The 21,518-nt window shown below is 43.2% G+C and overlaps 1 protein-coding gene across 1 annotated transcript in view; it reads left to right on the plus strand.

The window, feature by feature from the left end:
• The window catches only part of LOC311267244 (contactin-associated protein-like 4), a 92,354-nt gene that overhangs the window by 30,194 nt on the left and 40,642 nt on the right, over positions 1 to 21,518 (plus strand). Inside the window, exons 3-9 of the mRNA XM_084370198.1 lie at positions 6,155 to 6,348; positions 9,090 to 9,237; positions 12,486 to 12,695; positions 17,580 to 17,749; positions 17,853 to 17,999; positions 20,397 to 20,673; positions 21,316 to 21,465. Of these exons, the coding sequence (XP_084226324.1) occupies positions 6,155 to 6,348; positions 9,090 to 9,237; positions 12,486 to 12,695; positions 17,580 to 17,749; positions 17,853 to 17,999; positions 20,397 to 20,673; positions 21,316 to 21,465 (1,296 nt within the window). The remainder of the gene's footprint in view (positions 1 to 6,154; positions 6,349 to 9,089; positions 9,238 to 12,485; positions 12,696 to 17,579; positions 17,750 to 17,852; positions 18,000 to 20,396; positions 20,674 to 21,315; positions 21,466 to 21,518) is intronic.

Raw genomic sequence — 21,518 nt, forward strand, 5'->3', positions numbered from 1 at the left:
ACAAGAGGGTAAGGGTAATTTGGTTTTAATTTATGTAACGTAAATAGGTGAACGTACGTAGATATCAAATGCATTACATGATGTGCGTTCTGTAACTTACATTAGTTATTTTAACTATCCGTCCCCTGACCAAGTATTTTTATTTTTCCTAAATGATCCACAACCGATAAGGTGGTAAGGTGACATTTGTCCATAGGACAGGAGATAATTTAACATATACTGAGGGTACTGGCGTCAGATGAGGCTCATGAAAGCATCCATCATCTATCCACTCACAGTTCATTATCCGAGCCGATGTTTGTTGGCGTTATTAGTTGGCATGTACACACTGTGTCACTCTGCCTTCAGCTGGAGAGTAATGTGTGCTTCAGTGTTGGATTTCACCACAACACTAGATAGATGTAGTGTACATCATCATGCCATATCGGGCCCCGCAATTAATCACGCTCACCTCCTTTCATTCGCCTATAAGTGATCACAGAAACTGTGTGTTGCTTCATCAACGTGAAGCCTTAAGCTTTATTTTAACGATGCTATCAATAATCTCTCCGCTGGCATCAGAAACGTGTGAGGAGAACACGAGCATGTCAAGCTGACACATCGTATGTTGTTGTTCTTGCGCTCTACAGTATGTGGTCCTCCTGTAGCTGCTGTCTGCTGTAGCTGTAATTACATTTCTGAGCAGGTGCATACGAGCCTCTGTGTAGCCTACAGCTGTCACTGTTGAAGGTGTAGACAAAGGAGAAGAGGGCTCAAACACAGACAGGGCTGGTTGAATTAAAGGGATTTTACACTAAGTGGTCAGCGGGTGTACGGTTGGGAGAAGACGGTACGAAAAGGCAAACAAATCCTGACAGAACAGAAGCTGGAAGGCTGGTCAGAGACAGGCAGCGGGCAGGTGAGCACGGCTGGAGAAGGCAACGGGCAGGTTTGTGTAAAACAAAGAAGAGGCAGGAGATCATATGATGACAACACAGCAATGCTGACAAGAGGGGAGAGCACAAGAGCCTGGTATATATGGAGACTTAACGAGGTAACAAAGCACAGGTGTGGTTCAATGAGGAAACGAGGGACAGGTGTGCAGGTAACTGGCAAGGAAACTCTGAGGGCATCTAGTGGACAGGTGAGGAATGACAAGAGTTGAAGGGAAGAGACAGGAAGTCAATCAGAGGGGCAGGAATTGAGATGAAAACAGCTCGTTGATATGGTATAATCGCCATAATACAGTATAGATCTGGATGAGGTATATAAGTGGTTAAACAGGCTTTTTAAAGTTGTTTGTATGGTGAAGTCAGACCAACTGGAACAAAACGAGGGAGAAACTCGTTTGAAGTTTTAAAGGAATTGTGCTGTTTACTCTTCATGATTTTTTTCTTTTTGCTAGTTCAACAAAACTACGCATTAATCGCACAATAGCCCCATTCACATGTCACAAACAAACAAAAGTAAAGTTGCAACTTACGTAGCCAAAGTGTATTCTGGCGATTGGGTTGTGAGTATTGCTAGATAACGAGATTTATCTTGTCGTTGACGGCTGTCTCACTTTTCTCTGAGCAAAAGCATAGGACAGTTTGGCATTTTAATTGGCTGGCAGAGCAGTGATGTCATACTCCTGACTGACATTCAGGCACGGTCACACATTACGTGAATCAACAGTGGTGAATATTTGTCTCTTCCGTTCTTTAAGAGCGACTGGTCAACACGTGTGACCGCACCAGTAAGTGCAGCTACGTCTCTCAGTGGACGGTCGGAGTCACTTCTTTGACAGACACTGTCGGGGGAGAAACCGTGGAGATCTCTTTGATTTAACGTGGCAGCCGTGACAGGAAGTGTTCAGACCATCAGCCATCAGTCCACCGCTGTTTCAATTAAATCTGACAGGGTGGACACAGCAGATCTTTGTAACGCCTCTTGGTCTCTTAGTCCGTTTCCCTTTAATCTCTTTCCCTTTTCTCCCCGTCTAATCCTCATGAGTAAAGGTCAGGGTGTCTGCTCCTTTCTGTTCTTCTGTCACTGGACACGTCAGTTAGTCGAGTGCTTATTAGCCTTGGCCTTTAGCTCTTTAAAGATCAGGCCACCAAACCGACACTGATTTATTTTCACTACATGCTTTCTCATTCGCAACAAAAATAAGCGAATGTGGAAAATGTTCGTTTTCCAATTGCACTGCCCAAACTCAAGAGAGTTGTAGTGTTACTTCAACTCATAAATAAAAAGTTTGAATAGATTTAACCATAATCAAAATACCAAACACACCCTGAGCAAAAAGAGGTGACCTTTCTGTACCAAAAGTTTCCAGTGGACCAATTATTTTACACTGAAAAAGAAACGTTTCCATTTTTTAATGAAGTTTTCGTCCGTTTTTTAACATCTGGCCTTAATTGGGTATCTTACAAAGAAGAAGCACATGACTGGGACGTGAACCTGTGGCATTGCAGTTACAGTTGGTATTTTAATCTCTGCAAGCTTTGAATCTGTTGAGGAATGAAGGCCTCGTTGTGTTTTATGTTCAGCCAACTGTACGTGTGCTCAAAAATCAAGCACTTTTTTTTACTTTTTCTTGTTGTCCAGCCAAACACAACAAACACAGGAGCTCTTCTTCTTTCCTGTCAGATCACTATCTTGTTTTCTAGTATACATGTGTGGCGCATCTCGGTACACGGACCTCTGATTGTAGACTGCATGGAAACAGCCGTGAAGTATGAACAAAGCCTGACACCCTTCAGGCTGCTGGAACGGAGGCTCGTATCGATCGACAGTGTCAGCTTCAGGAGGACAGAAGCGAATTCTGTCCTAGTCGTGCTACAATGGAGAAACTCTTGACTCTTGCAAGATCGCTGAAGGGTCATGAAGTGACTATCTTGTGGCAGCCGTCCTGTGTTAGTATTACAGTCAAGAGCTAGTTTCTTTCTTCTCATTCGGTTGTGATTGTGCTAGATGTCAGGCCTCAACAAAGATGAGGCTTGTCATCAGTTCTGTTAGACAGAATCTCAAGGAGAATCAGGACTGCATTTCTGCTTTTTGCCTACACGTATTTGTCTGGCTGCCATTGAGTGATTGCCGCCGAATGTGACTCAGTCGGGGTGAGTGTCAGCACTTCAGCCTTTGGTGGATCGCCCACTTCAGGTCAGGAACTTCATGCGAGGAAGTTCAAACACTTAACGGTCTAAGTAGGGTAAAATTAACAGGTTCAGTTTCTGTACTGATGGAGGAGTTTTACTTCATGGTGAAGAGGAGGCTGACCAGTTTACCAGTCGGTCCATGTTGAAGTGCTGACGAAAGTTTCCTGGTGGTCCTTGTTTGTTGCGCCCAAAGGACGTTAGCTGTTCGTCCGACTGCTGGACCCAACAAATAACACAAAAAATGTCTTACAGATGATTCTTTAGTAAAAAGGCTTTACAAGGCTCACAGGCATCAGCTGGCCTTCAGCTGCTGCCCCAACACTGAGCAGCTCAGCACTGTCCTCTGGAGGCTCAGGATAAATTCTGTTTGGAGCTTTGTTTCAAAATGTTTCCTGCTGCTGCAACAGAAAGCAGACAACAGAGCGGCGACGTGAGAACAACTGACATTTACACTGTTTGTTTTCTGTTTGTTCTTTTAATGCTGTCCAAGAGCTCGCCGCCTCCCCGTGTGTGTGTGTGTGTGTGTGTGCAGTCTCTCCTCCTCTCACTCTTCCTCTCTTTTAATTGTTGTGTGTGTTTGAGCCATGCTGTCTTTATTTGTGTGTGTGTGTGTGTGTGTGTGTGTGTGTGTGTGTGTGTGTGTGTGTGTGTGTGCTCAGTGGGACACTGGTCAGCAGCCTCCTCCTTCAGAATCGTCCATCTGGCGTTTGAGCTCTGAGGCGTTGATTTGGCCTGACAAAGCACTTTCCAACATGCACACACACACACACACACACACACACACACACACACACACACACACACACACACACGCACACACTTGCTCCTTCTCTCTCTTGTAGCAGTTGTCTCTGTATCTGAAAACACAAAATGTAATGGCAATGAGCTTGTACGCAGCTAATCAATAACAGCATTTATTGAAAGTGTTTTGTGATGAGACACATTGTCATTAGCCTAATGTGCAACTAGGCAATACTACACAGAGGAAATGCCTCCAGCCTATTAAAAAAAGCCGCACTTTTTAAATTAAAATATTAACAGCACGCTTCATCAAACCCCCTTTGTATTTTCTCCACCTGTTGACCCAGAACACAACCGATCAATACGTTGCAACGGTGCTCCTTATTGGTGATATGTAACACAGGAAATGATACAAACCTGCAGGGCTACTGTAAAACTAATCAATGCTTGGCACCACAACCTCCTATTGATGATATTCTATATAGCAAAGGTTGCAGCCCTGCAAGCTCACTGCACAGCTAATCAATAGATCACGCCACAGCCTTTTAGCAATACTATATTTGGGAATGGATGCAAATGGTCTGGCGTTCTGTGCAACGGATCGATGCCTGGCACCGCAACCTCTTATTGATGACGTTTTGATTAAGAAATGTAATAAGGGGCTGCACAGTAATTTGTGGTTTGAAAATGTGTTTCATGATCTGAATCCAGTAAAACATCTCATCACTGATGGCGAAGTAGATCCAGGCCGAGGAACTCACCATGAGGAAGAAGATGTTTCACTGGTTTTAATCACAGACGTCTAAAAACGTTCTTCTTCAGGGGCCAGATGCATAAAAGTCTGTTAAGAGTCACGACTTTAATCTCTCAACTTATATTTTTATGTCCAACTCATCATTTCACCCACAGCTGGTTCTTGAAAAATGTGTGTACACATGGTTATTTGGCCCTGCATAGCCATCTCATCAACAACTGGATGGATTTGCTGTGAAATTTTGACCTGTCATCCATTTCCCCCACCTAGATTTATAACTACATAGTGAACCCAAAGCATTAGTCGAATTTAGTCCAATGAGAATTGCTTGCCTGGTGCCAAAAAAAGCTTTCTAGCTTCCACATCCACTAGTTAGCTTCAGTAGAGTTTCTCCTTCTATGGCCATAGACTTTATATTGTGATGAGGTCGAACATTTATAAAATCACTTCTCTCTGCATAAGGAAAGTTGCACGAATATACTGTAAAAACCTCCATGGATCAAAAATTCATAATAGAAAGACACATAATTGACCTTGTCTGCAGTTCGAGGTGTCCTGTCAACAGTTTTATAGACGTCTTTACAATGGCTAACAACATTTTTATAAGCGAGGCTGAGCAGCGCTGTCTTTTCCAGGTCTATGATACATTCATGGTCCCCTTCACCCTCAGGATGACTTTGCTGATCCTCTGACTTCTCCTGTAGCAACACCATCAAGTCAAAACCTGTCACCCCTTTGGTCATTATCAGATGAGACTCACATCAGCCTCAGTTTCACGCTAATCAGCAAATGTTAGTATGCTAACATGCTGAAATAAGATGGTGAACAAGGCTGAAGTCATGCCAAGTGAACATCTGTTGTCTCGATCCTATCTACACCATTTGTGTGTGTCTTTTTTAACATATTCAGCCACATTACACAGCAACTTCAGTAATGCATAACGGTGCATTTGTGTGCTGAGAAAGTAAGAGGAAAGAATAACACACTGTCATCCAGAAATCCTGCTAATCAGCACTTTGTTGTCTCAATCCACAGACAAATGTTTAACCAGCATGAAAAGCTGTGGAGGCTGCAGGTTTGTAAATTGGAAAATTGTCGAGAATTGAGCTTTTCATTATGTTGACAGTCTTTTTTTTTATGATTCATGAAGACAAATGGACTCCAACATGTGCTGTGCCTGAAATGGCTATTAGGGAGCGTTCTGTGTTTTATGCAGCAGCGATCAGAGAGCGTTAGACTTTTTATATTAAATTTCCCACATTATAAAAACTCCTGCAGCGTCTCGTAATGAAACCGGTCGTATGTTCCAGCACGACAGGAGAAACACATGACGCTGAAATGGGTTTTAAACTGCGATGTGTGTTTCACTAAAATGTGCTCAAAATGTGATGTTTGGTGAGACTCAAAGGTCAAGCAATCCGTTCCTCACACACATGTACACACACACACACTCACACACTGGTGACTCAAAAGCTTATTACATCTTTTACCTTGTAGGCTGAAATGTGAAAAAAATCAATCTTTCCTCTGCCTGCAGGAGCTGGAGGCTGGTCTCCCCTCACCTCAGACAGGTATCAGTGGCTGGAGGTCGACCTGGGTGAGCGGACCAAGATCACCGCCGTCGCCACTCAGGGTCGCTACGGCAGCTCCGATTGGCTGACGTCGTACCTGCTGATGTTCAGCGACACGGGACACAACTGGAAACAGTACAGACAGGAGGACAGTACAGGGGTGAGTGCATACTGCGATGGACAGTAACAAAACTTGGAAATTTAATATCCTTTTAACTTGAATGTATTCTCTTTTCATTTGTCCGGCAGGAAGACATTAAAAATGCGACTTGTCTGTAATTTTCTTTTAAAACAATATAGTTTTCGCGGGACAATATAGATAAGTCCAAAAAGAAAACCATTAAACCATCAAAAACAAGTAGAAAAGAGGCTGCAGTGGTGTGAGACGGTACCACCTAAAGTGCTGAGACACAAGTGCACAAACAGAACTGTACTGTAGGCGCAACGTCAGGTAATAGATGTGAAAACGAACACCACTCAGGCTCATTACGGCTCATTTTCCTGCACTACCACAGTCATATTTCTAGTGGATTTGGCGTTTAGCAGCGCCGGTCTGCAGGGATCAGTCTATCCTGCCGAGATAATCACAGTCATCAGGAGCCTTTGACTCTTCATTAATAATGTATGAACCAATGAGAGAGCTCTGCTGACTGTGCGGACCTGTTGCCAAAACACTTAAGCTGCTGTTGATGGACACAGAGCGGGACGGAGAGGCGGCCCAGCGTCGCTTTCCTGGCCGAGACCGTGCACTGCAGCCCGGAGCGTTAAAGGAAAAAGTCCAGTGTGTGTTTGTTTGCTGAACAAAAACGCTTTAATGCACACGTTCAATCTAAAGTTTTATTTTTATTACTTAGGAGGGAGAAGAGAACAGGGGTTTGACAATGAAAATGGGCTTTAAATTTCGTAACCCATTGTAATTCCTTCAAGACTGCCTCATTGCTCTGGCTAGCGACTTGCTAGCTTCCTGACCAGCTATCCTAATAAGATATATTTAAATCTGTGGTGACACAAAAACGTGACGTTAATTTCAGCTTGTGTGAGTTTTCTTTGTCATTTTCTTGCTAATTTAGTGTCAAATCCAAATCAAGGACACTTTTATTCTGGTTAGATCGCTAACAACAGCGTGACACAAGATCATGTGCTTAGTTTGAGCATCTTCCTATTTCAGGGCCGAACCAACGCTACACCAGGTGATTTTATGTGTGTTTTCAATGGTTTGATTCGAGCAATATAAAGATAATATGATGTAAACCTACTGTAGCAGTGTTACATTATCATAAATCATCAAGTGATAAGTGGAATACAAGGTTTCAGGCCGACATCATGTAAGAAAGACGTACTTTCTACAGTTTAAAGTCTCCTCTTCAGTGTTTCCCAGTTGCACTTGTGTCATGTTGGTCTTGTATTTGTCCCACTGTTGTAATGGTACATGGTTCAGTATACAGCCACAGGAATACTAAGTCATTTTGATCTTGTTTGTGTAGGAAGCAAACACAGTGATGAATCCTGTCAGCGCAGAGAGCCAGTTCAAATTATGTTCGAGTTTCTCACTTTCATGGCTCCTAGTGAGCCTTTCACCGAAATCAAAGCAACAAATACACAACAAAAAATGGAAAAACACCCACTTAACCGACTGCCGGCGTGGACAATTATCCAGAGTAACGCCACGTTTGTTACAGTGGTGCAGGAGGAGCTTTTAATCAAGAGCAGCGCTGAGCCAATTTCCTCTTATGGAGGGAATCCAGCTAATCTCAACACGGAGGATCTTCTGTGAAGGAGCAGAGAACGGCTTCTCACGGCTTAAAAGCAGGTTGATCTGACGCTCTGTACACACAATCCCAGTCACTTTTCAAACTGCTCCTTAACTTGTGTGCGTTGGTCAGCTCAGCTTTTACAGCCCGTCAGAGGAGAAAGTTGATGGCAGAGTCACCGGATAAACCACAACATATTAACTACTCAGCCTCTGCCTTTGGCTTTGAGAGCTTTAAGACCAGCTGAATGGAGGTTTTCACATTCTCCTCACATTTCTGTCTTTAACGTTAACTCTTATAATGTTTTGTGTAAAATAAAATGCTTCTCAATTGGACAAACCTTGAAGTAAATGAGGCGTGAGATGCGCGTTAATGGGAGGAAATAAAGAACATCTCACCTGTCATCATCACCAGATGCTTTCCACAGCGTAACACCATCCGACCCAAACTCGGCAATGCATCCAGGAGTGGATTAACGATACATTTTAACAGTGTGGATTTCAATTGACAAAGTTGTGAAAACAGGAAACTGAGCACTGCGAGAGACATTTAACTTCCTTCTCACTGTCTTTTAAACAGTACGGGAGACTCAATTGAATGAATGTGTCTCTTTTAGACGTAAGAACAACAAAAGTTTGCAATAATTGAGATCTATTCACACTTAACTATTACAGGACTATTACACTACACAGCGTCTCTCTCCATCGTACGAGCGGATCCAGCTCCACTCTCTCATGATTACAGAGGAATTAATACGTTAATTATGTGTCTAAGCTTTCATTCTGCGGTGGGAGAGCCAGTTAACCTGCATGTCAACTTCAAGGGAGGGATGTAATTAGGATAGATTGCCAGATGGGAGAGATGGCGAGAGATGAAAAGAGCGATCCATCAGGCTTTCAGCCCGGAGTCAGGACGGAGACAGAGCGATCGGTTCAATCTTTAAATCACACGTTTTGGCAGATAATGTTCATTGTTAATCCAGAAGAATATCACATGAGAATAAACTGCTTTAGATAACTAATATTAAACTGCAGGATGGTGGCAGATGTGAATATTCACAGGAATTCGCTGTATTTTCTAAGATTCTGGCTGTATTTGGATGGAAACCTGCCTTCGTAAATCAACTTTATATGTGTTTGTGTGTCTTCAGTCTTTCCCAGGTAACAGTAATGCAGACAGCGTGGTTCAGTACAAACTGCAGCAACCGGCCGTCGCTCGCTTCCTCCGCCTCATTCCTCTGGACTGGAACCCCAGCGGGAGGATCGGGCTCCGGCTGGAGACCTACGGATGTCCTTACAGTGAGTCTTTTTTCCTCTCTCGCCCGCCCTGACTGGGCTCTCCTGGGTTTTCATAAGAGGTGGACAGATGCTGGCTGTCTTCAGGGCGGTCTATGTCACCATAGCAACGCAGCCTGCCGCTTACAAATATAGCTTCTAGTAATAAAGTACTGGACTAATCGTACCGAGAGGAACGTTTGATGCAAAAATCTAATTTTCAGAACGAGACATGATTAAAAATATTGCACTCAAATTGAATAGAGAAGTAATAAAAGCAAAGTCTTCAGTGGGGAACTGTTGAATTATTGTAATAAGAAGGATGGTTGTGAGAGGCAACAGTTATCAGAGACTCATGAGAAGCACATTCAGTGTTAGCCGTTAGATCAGCAACATGATACTGCAGAAGAAACACTCACAATTTACAATTATTTAATACTTAACTTCAATAGATTTATCACCTGCAGCAGCTTTAAGAAGAGAAAAATACACACAGATATTTGGTATAATTGAGATTTTAAAACTATAAATTATAAAATATAATCTACAACATTACCCAAAGAAATCTGATAAATGTCGTCCGAGTCGAAGTAGCAAAAGATGAATGAAATGGAAAAAGTACAATGTTTTTCTGTGTTGTTTTTCTCATATAAAGGCTGCTAATCCAAACCCGTAACGCAGGCCTGTGGGGAATTGTTTGTGAGTGTGGGTGAAGACACTTTCTCCTTTATCTGTTCTCTTTTAATTGGTTTCCAGATGGGTTTTTTCCCACTCAGAAGTATAACAATGTCCCGTATTCTCCGCCTTATGTTTTCTCATTTCATAATTTTCCACACTGTATCGCCGTATTATGTTAAGTAATACATATAGTAATACACACAAAGGCTTCCTGCCAACTGTTGTCTCCCTCCACATTTTAATTTTCACCTCTTCTCAGCGCTGATATCAATCATGTTTCACACTTTTCTCCCCCAAGTCGGAAAGCCTCGGGGAGAGAGCGGGAAATCACAGTTCGTCAACAGTTTAATTGGTTCTGTTTCCATTTATCTGGTGTTTCACAACAGATTTTCAGTATAATTGTTATTCTCTCATGGGGGAAATATCACATCATATCTTAACTGTAACCATCCACCTTTTGTTTTAAATGGGAAAAACATCTCTGGTCACATTGTTTCTTAATTTAGAAACAGAAAAAAAAAACATGCTGTTTGAGGAATAAAGATCATTTTATGTAGAGCGTGACACAAATAGTATAAATTACATCTACTGCAAGTTAAGTTAAGACTGTATCCCCACTATTATGTCGTTAGTTTTGTAGTTTAATAATACGACAGGACAAAATCACGTGAAATACATCTTGGAGATGCGAGCCCTGCCTATTCTGCAGTGGACAGATGAGCGACCAGTCCTGACTTCTGGGAAATACTTTGATATATTACTAAATAGTTTCCCAGTTCAGTTGTGCTGGCAAACGCTGCTTAGATGATGTTCAGAGGAGAAGTTGTTTGAGTGAATGAGCATTTCTGTGCTGCAGAGGAGCCACTGGGACCTGGTCAGAGTAGATGGTGGCCAGACAGAGAGGAGGACACCAGAGACCAGGATACCAAGACCACAATCTTTCTCGAATGTGACTTGCCTCTGACTTGCCAAATACGTTAAAGATGCAGTGTGTGAGATATATAATTGTTGAGTCTCATTCTCAGGTCATCAGACACGATGCTTTGACGCTGATGACACTGCGAATGAGACTCAACAATCAACCATCTTCCTCCAGAATTGCTTATTGCACCTTTTAATGAACATCATCTCATTATCGTTGATGGAAAACTTAATAAGGCTGCTACAACATTTCCTTCAAAATGTATTTGCTGTTGCAAATTAGTCGCATACAAACATAAATTCTCCGAGACAGGGTTGGAAAACAAATAATCATTAAATTAATAATGCTAGTTAAACAAATTGCCGTCAAAGGCTGGCGGCTAAATGCACATCAGTGGCAGCACACGTGCACCTTCGTGGTTTCCGTGAGAATAAAAATATGTTCGTATGCTGATTACTAACAAGGTCCAAGTACCAGGCACCAGTGTGGACTCAAAGAGCAAAGAAGAGGCAGTGTGGTGCCAGATGGAAACAATAAAGTGTTACAGAGACCGCAGAAAAATAACCAATTAAAACAAATGCTGCATGTCAGCACAGTGGAATCTGACATATGATATGTGACTCATTACATTCAGTGATATTTTTAAACAGCATGCTCCTTTATTGGCCTAAAAACACTCTTTATGTTAGAGGATGTGCCCTTCTTTCACAGATTACACCCTCACTGATTGTTCACCCGCTCTGTTATGTGTGGAAAAGGCTCTCTCCATTGTTCTGTCGGCTTTTTGCAGCTGTGGAAAAACACACCAGCAAAAGCTGCCCTACATGTTTTTGCTCAGAGCAGCCGGTTCTCACTGTCAACACGAGTGCAGCAGCCTGCACGGTCAGTGGCCCTGCACTTCAATGTTTGAGGCTCTAGTTACCCCGCTAGCAATATTCCTGGAGGCTCCCCTCTAGCGTAGTAGTATGAAGCACAAGGGAAGTCCAAGTTAAGGGCGGTATGGGTGGTGGGGTGGGTCATATGCTGGACTTTCCTCCAGGAGACCGGGATTTGTTCGTAACCAAGTGTTGACATTGATTTGGTTTTGAGTTATGTTGCAGAAGTAAGTTATCTTCTGTAGATTATACAACGTAATTCATGTGACTGAACGTTATTCAAACACAAAGCTATCTAACCAAACCGTGACCATTTCACAATGTTAATAAACGTCCAAAAGTCGTCATTCTTTGTGAAAATGTTTGTCACCAAGCTTTGTTTTAAAAGTCTAACCAGACACTGTGAGTAGTTTCTTGTGTCTGACTTGACCACTGTCGCTAGAAGGTTTAGTAGAGCTGCCATATTTGATGAGTTGGGAGTGAGAATGTGTCCAAGACAGTTACACTCACTTGCTTTTGTGACTGTAGTTTTGTCAAAACTCTTCAGTCGGCTGTGCCTTTGCATCACTGCAGCTAAGCCCCAACTCCCCAACGAGAGCAAAGCTACTACATTTTATTTACTTCACACAATAGAGATTTCTCATCACTACCTGCTGTGCATAAACTCTGCTTTTTGTGTTGAAAGTGGGGGCATGGTTTTAGGTACCTAAGGTACTGGTTGAATGCTCCACTGCTCTTTTACAGAAACTGATATGACCAGAAAGTCCTGACTGCTGTATCTCTTCCTTGTCTCTCAGCCTCTGATGTCGTGAGTCTGGACGGCAGCAGCAGCAGCAGCCTGGTGTACAGGTTGAGTCCCGGGCCGAGGCGGACGCCCAGAGACGTCGTCTCTCTGAAGTTTAAAACCCAGAGGAATTCTGGGACGCTGCTGCACGCAGAGGGAGAGGCAGGACTCAGCCTCAGTCTGGAGTTAGAGAGAGGAAAGCTACAGCTGCTGCTCAGACAAGGTACAACACACCACAAACTGATAGACTGACAGATACTGACATCTATTCACACTGATATCCACTACACTGGAAAAACCTGAATAAACACCAGGCTTATCTGAAGAATGATAGCGGGATATAAAGGTAGCACAACCAAATCTGCCGTTATAAATGGCAGGGCTTAAGAAGCTTATGTTGTTGTTGGCATCCCCAGGAAAAATAAAAATGCAGCAGGTAAACACATTTCTTCCGATAAGGAACACGGCGTTTACATCTGTATCATCCGACAGGAACAACAGCAAAAATCTGCAGCTCAAAGCAGTTTTATCAGCAGGAACACATTTTGTTTCAGGTAAATTGTGACTCCCTCTGTGGACTCACTGCTACAAAACAACTTTAACTTTAACTTTGGATCCGTTGTGGCTCAGTGAGAATTACTCTTTCAGCTTCAGACTTTAAAATATATATTTTTCAGAGCCCTGTACATCACAGGGAAAATCAACATTACATTTTACCGCCATCATCACATAACAGTGACAGAGACAAATACGTGACGTGGAGCACAACATCACACACCAATGAGTGGCAAAACATCATGAAAACAAGACTCATTTCCTCAATGAGTCCTCCAAGATACTCTTCCTCTAAGATAGACGACACTCACGCTGCCGCCTGATTGGTTTAAATGTTGTTTCACGCTATGCTGCTGCGTCTCGTTACAGCCATGATGGATGGCTCCCGGTTACTGTAGCATGTGTTAGGGGCCGGACTCTGCAAGACTTGATGCATGGATACAGTCTGTACAGGTGTGTGTGTGTGTGTGTGTGTGTGTGTGTGTGTGTGTGTGTGTGTGTGTGTAAATGGGGTTAAACCAGAGGTTGTCAGGCTGCCATGCTGAATCATCACCATATGGCTCACCTCTCATCAGGAACCCCATCTGGCTGCTGAAGTACTTTCTCCATCCATCCATCCCCTACTTCATCTACTCTACCTCAACCTTACTCCTTCCTCTCCTCTTACTTTACAACTTTCTTCGTCTTCATCTTCCTCCGCCATCTGTTTTTTCACACACTCCCTCATCCCTACACCTTTCTGTTTCTCCCTCCCTCCTTTCTCTCTTTCTGTCACCAAGTTATTTGCTTCCTCTAAAGAGAAAATGCCTCCCAGGTCATGTCGGGGATTTTTCTTCAGAAACTTCATGTTGAAACTATTAAATTCACGGGACCTTGTAAAATCCTACAGCTGTCATTTTTAAAGTTTGTCCATTTCAAGTTGTGAGTTGCACATTTCCAGAGCCCAATGAAAAACAGACTCAATAGGTATCAGACAGATAGAAACCTTGAAGTCGACGCTGTACAAATATACACTGATGAAATAAAAGCACTGAGTGTGACATTACAGCCAGTTTAAATCAGCACTTTCTTGACCAGCTGCATCATTAAACGTATTTATTCTTAAAGGCACTATTCTGCACAATGAGTACGTACATAAGATTATTTTTACACTAACATTAAGATTAAATGCAAGACTTCTGAATATTTCTCTCACCACTGAGTCGATGCAGCTCGCAGACCAGTAGCATGATTCAGAGGTGTGTATTTGGATATTTGGCTAAAACTTCAGTTACATTATTTCACTACAGCTTCATATCTTGCTGCCATGTTCCATATTTATACATGCTCATACTCAATATATCCACTCAAACCTGGAGGATTCGATTTAGATCACTATGTAACTAAACCCCGGCCACATCTTCTGTTTTACTCACAAATACATGACATGACAGAAGCTAAAGTGCTCTGACTGCTACTTCACTGTGACCTTAGTGTCATTATTCAAGATCATGGGACTGTGACAGAAAGACTGAGATTTAAAGCTTTTCTCCTGATTCTTGTTCCTCTGTCTCTGCCCCTCTTATAACTCCTTTTTGTTTCCCTCTTTTCTGTTCCAATTACTGTTGTTTGTCTCGTCAGATCACCAGTACCACTTGTTTCCATATCAAAAGAGACCATTTGCAGTTTTCAGATGTTTTCTGTTCTTCTCTTGACATTTTAGTGTGCTGTTGCAGTCCTCAACCCCTTTTTTTTCTCAGTCGGATGCCCTTCATCACCCTGTCTCTCATTATTTCAGTCTCAGCCTTCTTTCTTATCTTTTCTTCGCCCCTGTTTCCTCTCCGTCCTCCCTGCCCTCTCTCTTCTTCTCCACATGGGCTGTTTTAGGTTACAGATTGTGTAATTTAGGTCATCTGCTGTGTTTTAGTTGACCCTGAGCTCATGCATGATCTGCTCCGCTCTGCTCTGCTAACACCAGCACATGCTGGCCTGACCCCCCCGGTGCATGTGTCGTTCGCTTTATGAGGCAACTCTGAGTAACAGCTCTGCACAGAGGCAGCAACTCTGCCCTGGATAACAGAAGAAACGAAACATTACTAGTTAGAAAAGTGATGGTAGATTTGTGTAATGTCATTTCAACTGTCCTGTCAGACTGAGAAGCATCAGGATTTCCTTGAGCTCTGATTACTGTGTCAGAGCTTTTGCTTTTTATGGCTCCTCCTCGACGATAGCTGTGGCCGGCGGCATTATCCGACGCTTCGTCTTATTCTTGTGAACGCAGTATCTCAAGAATCTCTTTAAATCTCCCTTAACCTAGAGCCCAACCGATATATCGGTTGGCTGATATTATCACAGGATACTGGCCTGCTACAGATATTTCGGTATCGGTGTATATGTTGTCGGATTTGTGCTGATATAAAACAGTTTCAGTGATCTGATTTCATTATCATTAAGCTGTATTTAGTGTTTGATGACCACATTTAAGGGATTGTTGCATTGTTTCTGTGTATTTAAAAATATCGGCCAACATATCGATATCGCATTTTTTTTTACTACCAATATCGGTATCGTTATCGGCCCCAGAGATCCAGGATCAGTTGGGCTCTACCTAAACCTAAACCCTGACCGTTTCCAAACATTAACCACGTGTTTGTTATTGTCGCCATGATGAGAAAGGTCACATGACTTCGTCCTTTCCTGCACGTCCAAAGTGTGAAATGTTTCTTGGCAAGCTTTATTTTGAAAGTCTAACTGAAGGTTGTATGTTTGTTATTTTTAACCTGAGTGTAGGACCATGGGTGCAAAAGTGTAAGGCCACCGACCAAGCTGCTATACTTCACCCACGTCTGGAGTGAGAACATGTTAACAAGTCATCTCACCTTCCTTATGAGAACCTCAGAAAGACACAGGAGTATAAATCTCAACGGCCTACCAAAGTGCCGAAACATTTGCTTTCCTCAAGTGTGTTTTCAGTTTGAAAATTATGTTTGGAGCTGATTACACAGGAAGACAAAGGCAGCACTCATCAAGAAGTGTTTCCACTGTAATCAGATTTCAGAGTCACAACAGACAGCTGTAGACATGATGTTCAGCAGAGGCTGCGACAATGAGCCCAACACATCCAGTGTGACCCTCCTCGACGCTAACAGAAACACGCTGCAGTCGTTCTCACTTTTTTAATCCGTCATTTATCCAAAGCTGACGATGCTCGCTGCTCTTCAGCAGCAAGCTGTGTTGTGCTGTTGTCTCTCGCATCCACATTCACAACCACAGTCAGGTTGTCTGAGCTTTGAATACTTAACGCAGCCACATGGAGATGCGCTGTGCACGCTCATGCTCTGAAGATGAAAAAAAGATGTTTTGATTTTTTGTAACCTCGTGACCTTTCCTCGGCGCCATCACCCTAATCTTTTAAATTTTTCATAACGTTGCTTGTTAGTATTTTCTGTGCACATTCACGCTCCGTCAGGAAGTGACCTATTGATTTCTGGTCACCGCCATCACAATTCACATCACAATCTTGCTCAAGGACTCACTGACAGTCGGTCTAACACACTTTTTTTTCCCAAGTTGGTCCCAAAAAAATAAAAAATTCCTCTCCCTGATGGCTAATAAAACCGCAGAGGAAGACAGACAGCGACAAAGCAAAGAAAAGAGAAGGTTGTATGTATTAATATTCATTATTTTTTTATTTGTTTGCCCCCTGATCTCTCATATTGATTCCCTCTTTCTCTTTCCAGTCATTGAGACAATAATCAAATGATCCATTCAATGAAACCTCAATCATGATGTTCCCTCTCTTCTCTCCGACAGCATCTTATTTGTTTTTAAGTCTCGCTGTCCTTCCCCTCAGATCGATTTAGCCGTCTCTCTTCAACTCGTCCAGACAGTAATCAAATAACTCATCCTAATAACTGTTTTGACGGGACCGACTTCCTCTCTGTCATGAGCGCCACATCCTGACTCTGTCTGTCTGAATGAAGTTGTTTTTCTCATCCAAACTGCAGTCAAATATATCATCTCACGAAATGGGCTGAAATGTCAAAAATACATTTATCCATCATCTTTAAAACTGTCGTGTCTCTCTCTCTCTGAAGTTGGACTTGTCTCTCCCGAAAGAATACCTCGATACATTTTTAATGGCCGACTGTATTCAGCTCTTTCTGCGGCTCCTTCTCTCAGCAGAAATGCAAAGTTTCTCTCCCAGCACTTTGGGGGGATGTAGAAACGGATCCACTAATTTGGACCGGCTGGTGCTCATCTATCATTAATGATGTCTCGCCTCGATTCTTCTGCATTATCACATATTTGGCTTCCGTTCTCAAACTCTACTATGCAGATATCCTATAGTCCCTAATGAGACAAGAGAGGCCGACCTCAGCGTGCTGCTCTCTGTGGGATACTGAGAAAATTTAAATATTAATCACATTAAAGAAGCTGTTGTTGGCCTGGTGTTCACCTCTCTTAGCATCAGGTCAGATAAGGGAACAGTCTTCTGACTGAGAGCAGACTGACTCATTTTTATACTGCTAACTTCTCTGCTCATCATCATCATCATCATCATCTCTTCCAGGTTCATCCTCCGAGCCCCGGCGTCTCGCCTCTCTCGGCAGCCTGTTAGACGATCAGCACTGGCACCATTTAGCAGTGGAGCGGCGCAGCTCTCACCTCAACCTCACTGTGGACAAACACGCCGAGAGGGTTCAGATCCCTGCAGAGTTCAGCCACTGGGAGATCGAGCAGGTGGGATGAAATCCGTACAACCACTGAATGTTCAAGATAACCGCAGCCTCAGAAAGAGAATCTGCATTCAACCGTATGCACTGTACGTTTTGTCCTAATACAGCTGAGTGTGGGGGCGGTCCAGAGCCTCGACTCTCAGAAACAAGTCGTCTCCAAGAGGAACTTCCACGGCTGCTTGGAAAATCTGCTGTACAACGGCCTCAACCTGATACAACTAGTAAAACACAAAGACCACCAAGTTAAGGTCAAGGTGAGTTAACTGAGCTGAACCGCCTGTAATCAGTGCACCCAGGGCCACCACAAGGATCGGAGTTCAGATCTTCTGTGGTCATGACATGGTGCTGACTTGTGTGGCCAGTTTGATCAGAGGGGGTTTTATTGAAGGATTTATTAAACTGTTGTGCATAAGTGATCTGAACACTGTGGCAAATTTCCTGCAGAGGCTTAATTTCTTTAATGTCGACATAAAGATGCTCCTGTTATGGCATCTTTAATGTCCAAAACCAAAAAAACGACTGACTGGGTAACATTGTTAACGTGTCCAGAAAGATCATCAACGAGCAGCAGTCCTCCTTGGCAGGCATGTTTTATCGCCAGGTCTTAAGTAAGGCCGGATCAATTTTAGGGAGCCAGATCAGCCTCTCTTTGAGGAGTTTGATTCTCCCTTAATGTCAGATGTACAGAGTTCCCAGGGCAAAGTGCAAAAGATTTCAGTTTTCCTTTGTCCCGAGTGCAATAATCATGTTTTACTTGCACAAAACCTGTTGTTGGTTTGCAGCTGTGCACTTTCGGTTCCAATCAAAATACGTCTTCACAATAGATTTGACTTTGGGTCCATTGCTTATCTATATTCTGCTGCAAGCTGAATTTCCCACAGTGGGATAATAAGGGACAGAACTGGAACATGTGTAAATTAACATGATTAAAATGAGTCGACAGGAAGTGGAGAGTCACGACATGACACACAAGGATATAACTACAAAATAAAACAACTCGAAACAACTTAACGAAAAACCCAAAAATCATATTTTCAGTGTGTGATGTTTTTCACACTGATGTGTTTTTAATCAAACCATGTTGGCAGCTAATTTGGGTGCACCCTCAGCGTGTGGGAACGAGCACTGAGATCTTTAAAGGGATGTGATGTCCGTCTCATGCAGACAGTTTCTTCTCACACTCTGTTCTCTCAGGCCTTTAACTGAGAGGGTACGGCATCAATCTCTGGACAAGGGTCTCTGAACCCCAAATCTATAGACTGCCTCCAAAAAATTCCTTTTGGTCATTCAAACACTGATCAAATATTCTGCTTGGTGTTTTTTGCGACTTTGTGATCACTTATTCAACACAGTGCATACAAAACCACAGACCATCATATATATCTTTTATTGCTCTTGTGGGATCTGTTTGATTTAGATAATAAGACTCTTTGTTTGGTTTTCTATTGTTGTTTATTGGTCACCCTTGTGTGAAAGCATTTCCCTTGTGTGTGTGTGTGTGTGTGTGTGTGTGTGTGTGTGTGTGTGTGTGTGTGTGTGTGTGTGTTTGTGTGTGTGCGTGTTTGATTCCACTGGGATTCAATAGCATTGATTTTACCAATCAGGCTGTAGATGCTGTTTTTTCTCGATACTGCTGCTGATGTTAAATGAAGCCAGGACAAAGGGAGTGTAGACTGTGGTCAGACTCTCGCTAATGTCTCCTTATCTTGGCGATTCGAATGTTTCTACATTCAAGATGAGTGGAGCCGTCTCATCAGAGAGAGGCTGCGAAGCGTTTCTGCACAGAGTAATAAATGCTCTCTCATTACAGTGAAGGCCGAGGCAGGAGAGGAGAAGAAAAAAAGTGAATTCTTAGCAGATAGGTTCAGAGATTTCACATGCATGGCTGAAGATCTAATAGAGGCAATTTTATGCTAGTACTCTGGCTCTTAAGGCACTCGCCACAAGTTATGGTCCAATTTAGCACAGAGACTAAATGCTTCTTCATACGGCTCTGTGAGGGGGCATTAATACAAAGAAAATAAGAGCGAGGCTGAAGGAGGACTGGTGTGTCAGTGCTGTGGACCTGAGACTTTTCGGGGGGTTTTAAGGTGACTCTTTACTACGTGTTGTGCAGCAGCCGGCCGACTCCAACGTGAATAAGTGTACATCACTTTAACGGCTCTACAAAGGGCTTTTAGATGTCATCTGTGTTTCCGGAGCATTGTAAAGATAGCAGACTGATGTTCCCAGCAGAGAGCGCGGGGCTGTTATATATTACTGCTGCAGCTGTAGCAATAGACCCGGTGTCATAACCACTACTCAAAACAATGGACTGTAACAGAGATGTCAAGATATTGTAGTGCGGGGCTCACTGCATGCTCTCTTTCATTTTCATTCTCTATCTCTTTTACCTCCGAGCTGGGTGACTTTGGTATTTTCAGTTTGTTTTCCTAATCTTATTCTAAAGCCTCGCTGTTATCATTATGGTAATACCGATGTCCTCTTTAAGGAGACTTGCTGATGAGATCATTGCGACAGAGGTCACATCGACACGCCCTCTGCAGCTGATTAATATTCATGTTTCATGTTGTTTTATCTCTCTCGTAATCACTTTTCCCGTCCCTCCTCCTCCTCCTCCTCTCTCTCCACTCTGCATGTTTCTGTCTCAGGGCAATGTGACCTTCTCTTGTGCTGAGCCAGTTTCCGTCGCCGTGACGTTCCCCGGCCCCCAGAGCTTCCTGCAGTTGCCGGGGGCGGCGGCGGCGGCGGCGTCCTCCTCGGGGGGCGTGTCCGTGGGGTTCCAGTTCAGGACGTGGAACAAGGCGGGGCTTCTGCTCACCTTCGGCTTGCCTCAGGAAGGGGGCGTGGTCTGGCTGTACCTGAGTGAGGCCAGGCTGCGGCTACAGATCCATAAAGCTGGCCGGGCGCTGCTGGAGCTCACTGCAGGTCAGGCTAAAGAGACAAGTTAGCGCTTATACTTCCAAGTCCACCTTATCCAGAGTTTTTAAGATAAATCATATACGAGTCCGACATCAGCATCAACCTGGCAGAACACAGTGCAGCCGATGGTACTGTAAGATGACTGGGGCGTGTTCTTCTTTTCAGTAAGAAAAATAGAGGAGATAATGAGATATTGATCTTTTCTCTCAACTCAGAACAACAAACAGATTCTCAAAGCGGGCACAGCCACGCAGGTCAATCACACAGATGATGCAGGAAGTAGACGCCTGCACTTACCTGCTCCCAGTGCTTTTTAAATCCATTTGTACCATTTTCTATCCACCAGCAGACAATCCTTACCCCAGATATCCCAAATAATTCTTCACTGATAATCTTCTAAATACTGTTTGAACGAGAGAAAAACGTGATTTACAAGCTGTTTCCAAATATTTAATTTGGCAGGTTGTGGTGTGATAGGATGTCTAATTCAGTCCTTACTACATGAGTGCCCAAGCTTGGCTTTAGCCTTGGAAAAAAGTCTCGCACCAACAGCATCTGCTGCAGGTCTCAACGGCTCGATGTGCACCCATGAACACATTAAAAAATCTAATATTCAGCAGTGCGTGTTAACGGGTGTTCGGTTCCCAGGTTCTGCTCTAAATGACGGCCAGTGGCATTCGGTGGAGCTGAACTCCAGACGAGGTCGTCTGAGCATCACTGTGGATAAAGAAGAGGGAGGCAGCGCTCAAGCCAGCCCATCGTTTCCTGTCACCGTCCAAAGTCAATTCTTCTTTGGTGGTAAGAGCGAAATAGATCGATTAAGATTTAGATTAGTATTATAATAAGACATG

The sequence above is a fragment of the Pagrus pagrus genome (assembly GCF_965226575.1).
Source record: "Pagrus pagrus genome assembly, chromosome: 12".
NCBI lineage: Eukaryota > Metazoa > Chordata > Actinopteri > Spariformes > Sparidae > Pagrus > Pagrus pagrus.